This window comes from Diorhabda carinulata, chromosome 1 (genome assembly GCF_026250575.1).
Source record: "Diorhabda carinulata isolate Delta chromosome 1, icDioCari1.1, whole genome shotgun sequence".
Classification (NCBI taxonomy): domain Eukaryota; kingdom Metazoa; phylum Arthropoda; class Insecta; order Coleoptera; family Chrysomelidae; genus Diorhabda; species Diorhabda carinulata.
Genome location: NC_079460.1, coordinates 32950230 through 32962657, shown reverse-complemented (window position 1 = coordinate 32962657; position 12428 = coordinate 32950230). Strand labels below are relative to the sequence as shown.

The window sequence follows — 12428 nt, the reverse complement described above, 5'->3', positions numbered from 1 at the left end:
TTCCCTGTGTTAACTTTGGTCCGATATTGCATTAGTTAACCACTTGCATTTTTTTGAAATCAGTAGAAACAAAGTTTGTTGTTCAAAAACCTTACATTGGGATAATTTCCAAATTTCCATACAATCTGTACTTCGTGCTAGGAGCACGAAGTATTTGTTCACTTTCATTAATTATTTTGTAGAGATTTTGATCAGTTATTATTTCTTTTCATTAAAAGCATTTAAAACATTAATACTGTCCTCAAAGTTATTACTAAATACACACACGCTATGTTTAGATTATTATTATAATTGAAGGATTATTAGATTACTTTCAAAAGCATTTGAATTTTAATTTAAAAATTCCAAGTTCAGACCCACAGTAGAAGTCAATTTGCTTAGAACAAATAAAATTGACGTGATCCATCTAAATATAAATGATCTGTGGCATCAACCATATTCTGTTCTGTGAATGTCTGAATGCCATAGTCCCTTGTGTTACCTAACATCAAATCTATGAACTGTATTGATGTATTTTAGTTGGACTAATGTACCCAAAGAGCGCACTACGTTTTATTTTCCCCTCTCGTACCAGCGAGTCTCCCTACCCTGGCTACAGCCTCAGATAATCACTACCCTCTGTCGACCAGTAGAAAAAAAAATATTGATTATTCAATGCTCCATCACTCCAACTCAATGCATGAATCGTTGTAGGAAAACTTTACGACGAACCTAGCTAGAGCTAGCTGAAACGTAGCATGGAGCCACTAGAGTACGCTACTTGAAGTTGTTCCTGAAACGAAAATAATATATTGAATAAAATATAAGATGAAGGTTAAATCCCACTAAAGTGTAAACATAAGATGTATTAGTGCAAATAAAAAATATAACTATGATTATCTGCTTCACATAACCTAAAGTATCATAATGGACTTGAAATAAGCCGACCAAATGTAGCAATGACTATAATGGGAATTACATAATTGCCTCGATATATCTTACCAAACTTTTGTATTATTCATTTAAATCATTCTGATGTTCGGTTTCAAAATTTTCTGCAACAAAATGTTCACGATTTATTACTTCAATAATTATTCGATTTGAAGCTTGCTAGTTTCGAATATTTTGGTAGAAAAATTTTAATACTGAAACGCTTTTAAGAAACAAATAAAATATAAATAATGTTTACTATTTTTTGTCACATATTAAGTGAATCATTTAATTATTGAAGAAAAATAGTATATATCACTGGGAGTAGAAGACTTCATGTCAATCTCAAGTACTTAACAATTTCGATGCTGCTTGAGTCAAATACACCGCGAATTATTAACTACAATGGATATCTAAAAAGGTGAGTAAATTTAATTTTGCAACTACTAGGCATCTTTTGGTACTGTTACGAAACTCGTCCACTAATATAGACCGTGAAGCTGGTGTTATTATGTTAATAGATGGTAATATTTGATGTGGCCGTTTTTATAGACACAATTTCTGTGAAGACTTTTTCATTTTGTTTACGGCATATTAGAGGTTTCTAGCAAATCTAGCATTCAGGAAAGTGAGATAATTGATATAAACGAGTATCTAACGTGAGTATGTAAATCATTTGATGTCATAGTGAACACATCGGGATAGTAAAGAGTAAACCAAGCGTACAGTATTTAGTATCAAGTGTTTGGTATCTCCAGTATTAGTTTATAAATAGATGACGTGAGTAAGATACACCTTGTATATAAATTTACCCCACCGTATAGGAACAATTGAAATAAATAAGAAGGACATCATAGTACTGTTATAAATTGTAGCGGGATTTGGAATGTTTAGAAAATTTTAAATTAAATAATATACTGTACTATTGTACCTTTGGAACTAATATTTTCTGAATATAGTTTTGTTACATTAAGTTGAGATAGTTTAGGTTAGATTATATAAGGTTAAATTGGGCTAAATTGGGTTAGGCTGGAGTAAATGTTTTCATTTTCAATTCTCTTTCATAGAACCTAAATGTTGAATGAATAACACAAATGTTGTTTAAGAAATCTTATTCAATAATTTTGGTCCACCATTAAAAATTTTACATGCCTACATAAAGAGGCAACCGTCTTATTCCCTAAACTGACGTAAAAATTGACCTTCTGCAATTCACTCAATCTAAGACCCCGCTACTTGAATAAATAAAGATTATGACTTTTAGTAAACCATTATTTATTTGAATCCTTCAAACAGAATATACAGTAAAAAAATAAAATATATATCGGTTTATAATCAATCTCTCTACATTAATTTAAATTCGTTCTTCTGCGATAACATCCATGTTCATACTTAGAAAATGTAGATTCTCTGGCGTCTTGAATTTCATTTCAGACAATCTAATTGTCCAGGTGACTACAAAGAAAGTGACAGCATTAACCGGAAATGCTCTGATTACAGTCGGAGTTAATCCTCGATATAGACCAAGATACCCTTGTGAGCTTACGGTTTTCTTCATACAGTCGTAGTATCCGGTATATTTTTGTGAGGTTATACCATCTACTTGGATTATTGATTTGATAACATCCACGGGATATGGGATAACCCAGGAGACCACACCTGAAATAAAAATAATCAACAAAAGATGGGATCACAGATGGAGTTTCAAGGTTGTTGGAAAATCAACAGAAGTTCAATTAGTACAGGCATCAAAGGATAGTTTATGTATTAAGCACAGCCTAATGCAATCTACCGGTATGAATCTTTAATCTTTAATATAGTTTTAATAATACCTGCCATTCCCCCGGCGAACAGAATCTGTGCAGATGACGCTATCTTCCCTTCTTCTGTTTGGGTAAGCAATTCGTAGGTGATGAAATAAGTTGTAAACGCCGGAACCTCTCTTCCAATGGTTATACCAAGTCCTTGAAAAACACCTCTCAATCTCTTTTTGGTATATATTTTAACTAAGCAATCTAATGGATTCTTGCCAGCTTGAGTCCCAGCAACCTATAATTAAAAAATTTAAATTTTGAATAAAATCCGAATTAACCAAACCAACATTGTAAATAATAATGAAATTGGTAAATCATATCGAAGTGTCTATCCGTGGCTCTAATTTCAACCATAGAGACACAGATATTTTTAAAGAAATAAGCCGAATGAAGCTTTATCCGTGTCTCTAATTTCAGCCGTGAATGTTTGAATAATAAGGTTTTAATCACGGAGCAATACTGCCCACGGATGAATACTGTCCATGGATAAATACCATCCACGGACAAATATCATCCACGGATAAATATCACCTGCAGATGAAATCTGACATATATGTCATTTCTAATCCCAATATATTTTTTTCATTCATTTAGAACGAATTATACAAAAAATTTATTAATAAATAATTTGATTGTAAGAATAACCTTAGTAATAATGAATTGATGATAGTGCTATGTATATCTCGTAATTTATTCTCTGACTCTTATTCTAAGCTCGCTGATAGCTAGTGCACAACGTGACACGCGTGACTAATATCAGTGGCAATTGGATACGGATGATAAGGTTAGGTTAGGTTAGGTTTGTTTTAAAATTTCCCTGTTTCTAAAATTAAAATTAGACCACGGTTTTTTTCCGTGGAGGGTAAGATTTAGAAATACGGACAAAAGCTTACGTGTTTTAAAGTTATTTACAAATAAAAATGTAATGTATAGTACTTGCCTGCATTCTAGATTTAACTAACTCCATGGGACTAGTAATGAAACTTGTCAAAAGTCCTGCCGATGCACCAGCAATAGCGTGTGATGATAAACTATCGGGATTAACCATATTTTTTTGTACGTTACCGTACACTCCAAAAACGATTGCATTTAATGCCGCCAACCCAGCTACAGGACTAGTTACTCCTCTATAAAGACCCTTTATTCCTTCCTTTACCATAAGAGATTTAATACAATCTAAAGTACCTGTATATTTAGGCTTTTTAGCACTTTGTGTTTGTAAGTTCACCTTTACAGTGTCGAGAGGATGGCCGACGAATACACCAGCTACTCCTAGAATAATATGAGATTAACTTTAAGTTCGTACAAAAGAACAAAAATACGTATAATACGTAAATTTAATTAATTCATTACTTCTACTTCCATTACATAGGAAGAGTTTTTCATTATAATTATTTCAAAAGACTAATTGGGCTGATAAACAAGAAAATATAGTAAAATATTTAAATTTATAGATTAAAAATCAAATACATAATACATGAGTAGTTAAACCCGTAATGGCGAAGCATTATATACATGGCTTAACAAATAAGCTTAAGAGGTGAAACAAAACTAGGATCAGTCTATACTAAAATATATAAAAAGAAAAATTTCAAAAGTGAAAGACTATGCGTTTACAATAAAATTAATATCAAAACAAGGTAATTGCAAATGATTAAATTACGAAATCCACTCGACACCAGAATTACGGAAGGTGTTTCAGAGAAATGAAGGGAGCTCATACTTATAGCTTAGCGCTATCATAATAACATCGACCACACACATCTTTTGGAAATCTCCTAAATTTTCAATACAACATGTTGAAATTTTTTCCAGCCCATTAACAAAAATGTAACCACCACAAAAGAAAGTAGAGACGTATGAAAGTGACGAGGTAGAGGAAACTTATCAAAAGCATTGCTTTTACAATTGTACGTTAAATCAGAGCATCAGTAATTAATATTTTGCAAATTGGACCATTTCTAAAGTGATGAATAAACAATAAACTGAGATTAAATCTAGACAAACGAGAACACAAAAGTGGATTCCGCAGACATCAACTTATTGCAGCTTGGAAATATCCAAATGCGAGTAAAATGGTGTTACTTGTTTTTATGTCTTATGTCTAAATATAAACTAATTTGCTTGAAAATTAACAATAAACACTCAACTAAAATAGCATAAGATAAAATAAATCTATTTTTAACATGTTTGATAGGGATAATTTTAGGCATATTACGAATATTCAAATAACTTTGTGAGATAAAAAAATAATAAATTTTGCTTACAAATTTTACTTTTGAGAAGTAATTGAAATGGTAAAAATGGACAATCATATATTATGTTTTCATAACTCTTACCAATATTAGGAATGAAAGAATGTTTTTCGAAATATATATTACAGGATAAGTAAAGATAAAATATTATTTGAGAAACTGACAAAATTTAAATGCCTTCTATTCCATTCGATAGACTGAACATCACCTATCAAGTCTCTTGAGTTTTAATCTCAATCATGCTGATAACTAGCCGTTGAAAGTGATTTATTACTAAAAATAATAATGTAGCTACCTAACACGAAATCTTAAACCGTTACACACTGTAACTGTTTGTTCAACAGTACAGACACATCTATATGGAGCATGGATAAAGAAACAATGCTAGGATCAAAATTTAAACCGAAACTTAAGTGATTGAACTTGAATCAACGTAACGCAGTAGTTTATACGAAACATTATTTAGACCTAAGTAGAAACAGGTTCTATTCATCTATCAATGGAATTCTACTTACCTCCTACACAACCAGCAATAAAATCAAGAGACATGGCCAGGGCTTTCGATGTGGTATACGTCCACAAAAATAATCAGCTTCCACGGTATTGAAGTAAATTTTTCTTTTACTTGACAGTCGTAAATCTTCTGTGTTATAAAATTATCAAATGATGAATCCATGTACCAGATCGACAGTGCCTGAAAATATTTTGTTGTTTATTATTAAAAAATAAATTGTTATTCGATTATAGAAAGTTCTTTAATTGCGTTTTGATAAATTTTAAAATTCTTACGACACACTACCAACTGATAATTTACACAATTAAACCAAAATAACATAAACACAATAGTTTGCAAAAGTAGAATGGTGTTACTGACTGTTTTTGATAGAGCTCATCAGCAATATGATAACATTTGACAGCTATGCTTTATATTAAGAAAATCAAGTCTGAAATTCATTAAAATCAACAAATCAATATTATTCATATTAATTGACAAAAAACCAAAATTATTTTAATGTGACTAACAATTATGAACATTTTTTTTTAGTTGTAGTATTTTGCGATATATATATTGAGAATAACAAAACACAACTCAAATTTTCGCATGCTTCATTTTATCTAATAATGCATATTCTACGAGTGCAAAGTGGACGAGGTGTGAATGTTGAAGCTACACTGTACTATAACTCATACATTTAGCTCTAGCTCACGTAAGTTCTAATATATTTAATAAATTAGCATGAAATTAGTAAGCTACATTATCGGTTTGTTTTATACATAACTGCTATGTTTAACATTTGGCGGAAGCAAAATGTTTGTGGTAATATAGTAATTCAAACCGTATCCTATAGTAAATCGTATTAAGGCTTGAATATCTGGCAATAAATAGCGCTCAAGATTGTTTATTCTGCTATATTAGAAATTTAGTTTCATCGTTTAATGATTTCCTGTCTTTCTATAAATACTGATTTTCTGTTCTATTTAGCAAAGGTAAAGTTTAGATTATGCAATTTTCTGCGCAAGGTTTAAAAACTCACGTTGGAATATAGCAAATATAGCTACATTTTCATGTATTTTGATAGTCTGTACTGGTTTGGTATACCCCTGTTCTCCCTACGAAATTTTCGATTCACTAACCATCACAATCATACAGTTAATCTGAGTAATTATCTTCTACTTTTTCCCAATGACAAAAGGGAAATATAATTATGGTCCTTACTCCTTAAATACTCACAAAACTAAAACTGTTTTACTAAAAAACACAAATAAAATGTTATTAAATCGTGATACAAAGCAGTACCTATTTATGTATAATACTGGATGGCACTCGATTTTGAATTTCTTTAATACCGAAAATGTTGCTGACTAATTTCATTTTTATTTTGTCGGACACTATTATATAACTATTCACATAATAATGTTTTTTCAATATATTGAAAACAATTGTTAACAAAAATGGAAGTCACGTGAAATGTTGATATACGTTACTGTCATCGAATAAAGCATTATTATATTATGGAAATTATAACTACTGTTTAAAGTTACTTCCAACTTAATTTAGAATGTCCATTTAAGATCATTCGAAAATCGTTCAAAACTCACAGTTTCACAATTCAAAAGAAACTATTTTATATGATAAAGGACACAAAGTTCCCTTTATTTTTGTATGGACACTAGAGCTATATTATATATATATATATATATATATATATATATATATATATATATATATATATATATATATATTATACCTATATATTACACCACCGTGTTAAAAATATCCACTGTCGTGACCTGAACATTACGGGACTGTGCAAGTTCAACTAATACATATAATAAATTTTTGAAATAGATAATATGTAATCTGACCTTTTTGAGGTTAATGTCAATACCATCAGCAGTGATTTCTCATTGCTTAATATAGTTTTGGAAATAATTCGACTCAATTATGTTACCAAATGATGAATACGAGGGTAGTCCCAGAAGTACCAAAAGTACCTGGCCTGACCAAGAGATGGGAGTAGTTGCTTGAAAAATGCCACTGGATTGGAAAATACACAATCTATACAGCAAATGTTTCAAGTTTGAAGGTGCCACGTTCTTTGTAGTAGTATTTTTTTGGCAGCCATCAATAAAGAACTTTTCAGTGAATTTGTAAACATTGAAAAAATTATCATCATTATGTCATACAATATTATTATTTGAAAGGCATTAGCCCAACCAATTTAAAATCTGGACTACATTCTAGCATAGGCGCGACTACTCCTTCGTTATCAACAGTAAAATATCGGGTAACAGAGTTTAAATGAGGCCGTATGACCTGCAAAGACCAGCATCGCAGTGGTCGACCAAATGAGATGACGACATTCCATAATAACTGAAAATTTGAACATGAGAAAAGCTATGCGCAAGATAGGTGCCACGTTTGTTCACAATGGAACAAAAATAGCGTTGAAGATGTTTCCACCGATTGTTTGGCAATGTTTCACAGAAATAAAGCCAAATTTTTGCGCCGTTTTATAACCATGGATGAAACGTGGGTCCATCATTTCACACCCGCAACAAAAGAACAATCAAAGCAATGGACGGACAAGGGAGAACCGGCTCCAAAGAAGTCAAAGACAGTACCATCCGCAGGCAAGGTCATGGCGTCGGTTTTTTGGGGTGCACATGGGTTGATTTTCATTAACTATCTTGAAAAAAGAAATACTGTCAACGACCAGTATTATGCGAACTTATTGAAACATTTGAGAGAAGAAATCAAACAAAAACGGCTACATTTGGCTGAGAGTGAGGGAAAGTTATTTTATTTTTCATGCTTTTCTTCCTATTGAAAATTTTGCCACATTGATTTACCTGACTTCAAAAATAACCAAGAAACCTAAACCAAAAAGACATGGTGTCTATGGAATTGAGTTGCCTGATTTCCACCAATGTAACACTTGTCAGCCACATAAATTCGAAAAAAAAGTGAGCTGTGTCCGACAAATTGCAGTACTACAGTTTTAAGGAAAACACTTAATCAACAGAAGTCAGCTTGTATGAGTTGATACAAGGATGTCTTCTTGCGAGCCAATAGAATGTGGAGTGCCTCAATGCTAGTTGCAGACAATTTTTTGAAATGGAATTACATATCAACCCTTAACTAAAAATTTAACTCTGCCTGTTTTGCGCTAAAATCAGTTTTCAAGGAATTAAACGTATGTCCCTCTAAAACAGTTTATTATGCCCTTGTTGAGCCGATATGCCCTTCTGGGGTACGTGTGGTGCAACTCAATCTGAGCGAAACTTCAAATTACAAAACAGAACTGTTAGATATTTCCTTAGACTAAACAGCAGGACTCACTGCCGCGATTTCTTCGAAATATTCAAAATATTGACTCTTCCGTCCTTATTCATATTTGAATCCGTTTGCCTAATCCGTGAGCACGCTTCTCTAATTTTAGCAAGTTTATTTATCTATCTACTCCACGTTCAGAATTAGTTAAGGGCTCAATACTGTACAATGAAAAAAATGTACAATCTTTTGCCAACTGAAATGAAATCTATATCTTCGGGGGAGCTTCAATCCACCCGATTTCTCATTTTCGTTGATGTGCTCATCTTACAGCAGTGCATTTCCGTGATAAAATACTAATAACTTTCATATTTCCCTAACTAAGAAAACCAAAAATACCCCTTAACGCTTATTCCTTCTCGTTATATTTAGTATCATCATTGTGATACAATCATTGGTTACAGAAAGCAGGTTTAATCAATGCTTCATTGAGTCACTGAAATTATTTAAGCTCTCTTTCTTATTAGGGATTACCATGTTCAACATAAAAAACCATGGTGGTGATTACTAACCTTTAATAAGAGTGAAAAATGTCAAACTTTGAAATGTGTCGATAGGATTTTCGAATTCGTTTAGTGATATAAGTCTTTTGGATAGTTTACGTTGGATAACGTTATTTTTGACCTCTTTAGTTGCCTTTGATCGAATTCCTAAGTTTATGGAAAGCTAGATTTATGATCTTACTTTTTGTAATGTAATTCATTGAATAAAACTTAATTGCCCAAAGTTAGTCACGTCTTTCGTAGAACAAAATTTCCTAAGCTCACCTTGGCATGATCCCTATGAGGTGGTAGGTAAAATTTAATTTTTTTTCATACACTTAAATTTAAGGGACAAAAATGTAGAATTTTTGTTAATTGCATGCAATTGGAACGCCTAATCATCAGATTGTTTCAATATTCTAGTTTCACTAACATTCAATTTTATAAAATAATAAAAGTATTACTTATAATGTCTATTTATTTAAAAAATAGATTTGAGGAAAAATAAAATACCTACAACATCTCCACTGCTTTTCATTTCCAATACGTAGTTTATTATTGAATAAAAATCAAAATCAAGAGGGCTTTACGGGAACTATGATTTGGGCCCAGCACAAAAGCTTCGGTTTCCGAACATCGCATTCTTTTTCGGTGGAAGTTTGGGATTCAAAAACCAATCTACAGAAACATTTGACTTTTATCACCTAGATATGTTAATTTAGTTCATTTGTGTAATAGATTTTAAGTATCTTAATATTTATTATTGGGTAGCTATCAGCGACTTACTAACAAGACTTACAAGACAAAAAATGCGGAAGCCCTAGAAACATGTAAATTAAGCTGCTATAAGAATTAATCAAAAATAAGCATATGAATAACTTTAAAGGTTTGAAAACCAAAGGAAAAACTAGGCAGATAATCGCATTTACCCATGATGAACTTTCCGAACATTCAGATATGATCGGGTTAACCCAATCAATTTCTTAAAACCATGTTGTATATAATCTTTTTCCTACGACTCTATTGATTCTGGGAGAAAACTTTATTAAAAAATGTTTTAAACAAACACGTAATAATAATAAATAAGCTTGAGTTACTAATTTTACCTCCTTAGAAAATAATCCTCATACTTTCCTTTGGGCTATCATCTCCTGAATTTTGTCGAATTTACAAAAAGAATTTAATATATTGTCAAAGGAATTACCCGTGTAGTTTTCGAGAAATCAAACTTGATTGTAAAAAAAAACATTTATAAAAAATTTTGCCGAATTGTGAATAAGATGAAATATAATAGATATTGATAATGACTGAATATGTAACTGAAAGGGTGCTAATCATATTATAATTGACTCAATTTATTTTAGTTCAACAAATATATTCGAATATCCATCGTGCTTAGTTTACCAATTGATAAATACAAAAAAATTAGACGTATAATAAAGAAAAATAGAAAAATGATTTTGTATAACAGCGACATAACAGATCCTAATCAACCTTTCTTGATAATACAGCACTCCTGATTGAATATTGAGTCCTCTGGAAATTCTCACTTGGAGGAAAGCAAGATTATTACCGATAACCCTGAAAAATAGATTGAAAGCTTGGAATAATTTGATATAGGGCCAAAAATCTTGACATCAAGAAATGTTATTCTGTTTTCTCAGTTAGACTGGTTATAGACGAATGCAAGCAAGCAAAGAATCCATTTCTAGCTTAAACAATCGTTAAAATTACTTCAATATAGTCGAAAATGATAGAGATGTATTACGTGACAGTGAGAGTAATAGCTGAATATGGATAGTTGGATAGATGGATAAAAGATGAGCGAATATGCCAATATTGTAATATAAAGCACACTCTTTCCACAAAAAGAAGGATAAATACTCGTAGATTACCAAGGATAAAAAATGATTTGGTAGTGTATGGAAAATAAACTGATATATAACATAGAACAAATGAAATTAATTGACCGAGGCATGGGATATCAATTTATGATCTCTATATATGATCACATAATTAGAAAAATCGATCTCATGATTCATATAAATAAATTTATGTATCTATTCGTTCATTTCATAATTGTTTTCATCCTAATCAAATAATTCAGCAATAGATTTTTCACATTCGAATATGACGTATTAAATGTTTATTTCATGTTACTAGGGAGCTCAATTTATCTTTTGATTTATTAAACTATAATTTTATTATTTTTTATTGATAACTACGAGTTCTACTTAATATACTCTCTTTTAAATTAGTCGATAAAATTCTAATTTCCATGTCAATCTTTCTCCCAGCTTCAAGTAATGCATATTAATATTTTAAAGTTGACAAAATAGACCTTACGAAAAGCCAGCTATTAAAATTGAAAGCTCACCTTAAATGGAATAACTTTAGATGTCACTGTTAAACATACTCTTGGTAAAAATATTTTTGATAACTCACTAATATTGTTTTGAAAAAGAGAACTTTCTTATCAGCACAAAAAAATCTGTTCAAATCCATAAATTGTATAAAGAGCTACAAATATCTACTGATTTTTACATTAATCCGTTCTGGAAATGTACACAGATGATTACAATATTTCGAAAAGGTCAAAGATAAGAGAAATCGGACTTCAATTATGGACAAAGCATAGCTGGCAGTATTAGGGAAGTGACTTATGTAGCAATAAAAGATTTTGTATTTCTTATCTCATGTGCTCTTGATTTCTTCGAAAACTAATATTAGTTGGCACAATCTAAAATAATAGTCAATTCATTTTCTGTTACAATAATAACGATAATTCACCAAAAATATTTATAACTTTGCGAATGATCTGAATTCTTATTTCATTATCCTTCCGTCGAGCGCGTTTATTCTGTGAGATAAGTAGTATTTGTTTTGGTCTAACAAGTTTCTATGTTTTACAATGGGGGCTCCAGCTATATTTGCAAATGCTTTCAAAGATATAGAGCGCAAAGCCTACTACAGTGGTAGATAAATTCAAGTAGTTTATGGGCTTATTATGTCTGGCTGAGGTTCTTTGAAGGAATCAGCAATTCATGGAAGAATTGTGGGAATAGGACAAGTGTGGACCAAAAACGGTTTCATCTCATTGTCAATTAAAATAGGAATTTCTTGTGATATGTAC

General features: G+C 31.3%; 1 protein-coding gene across 5 annotated transcripts; it reads right to left on the bottom strand.

The window, feature by feature from the left end:
* Positions 1-2167: 2167 nt before the first annotated feature.
* LOC130902117 (mitochondrial basic amino acids transporter) lies at positions 2168-11861 on the bottom strand. Of its 5 annotated transcripts, none has more exons than XM_057813993.1 (6): positions 11673-11861; positions 9809-9973; positions 5494-5672; positions 3664-3995; positions 2742-2958; positions 2168-2568 (listed from the first exon to the last, which is right to left on the bottom strand). In XM_057813993.1, the coding sequence occupies exons 3-6, from the start codon at positions 5525-5527 to the stop codon at positions 2264-2266; spliced, it is 888 nt and encodes a 295-aa protein (XP_057669976.1). In that variant the 5' UTR covers positions 5528-5672; positions 9809-9973; positions 11673-11861; the 3' UTR covers positions 2168-2263. The 5 variants fall into 5 exon arrangements, with proteins under 5 accessions (XP_057669976.1, XP_057669960.1, XP_057669952.1 ...); XM_057813977.1 differs by having other exon boundaries at positions 9813-9973; XM_057813969.1 differs by lacking the exon at positions 9809-9973 and having other exon boundaries at positions 11673-11853.
* Between the last annotated feature and the right edge of the window lie 567 nt (positions 11862-12428).

Coding starts and splice junctions, on each gene's coding strand:
- LOC130902117 (XM_057813993.1), bottom strand. CDS start 5,527: ATGTCTCTTGATTTTATTGCTGGTTGTGTAGGAG. Junction 3,996..5,493: donor TATTGCTGGTTGTGTAGGAG/GTAAGTAGAATT, acceptor ATATTATTCTAG/GAGTAGCTGGTGTATTCGTC. Junction 2,569..2,741: donor GTTCGCCGGGGGAATGGCAG/GTATTATTAAAA, acceptor TTTTTATTTCAG/GTGTGGTCTCCTGGGTTATC.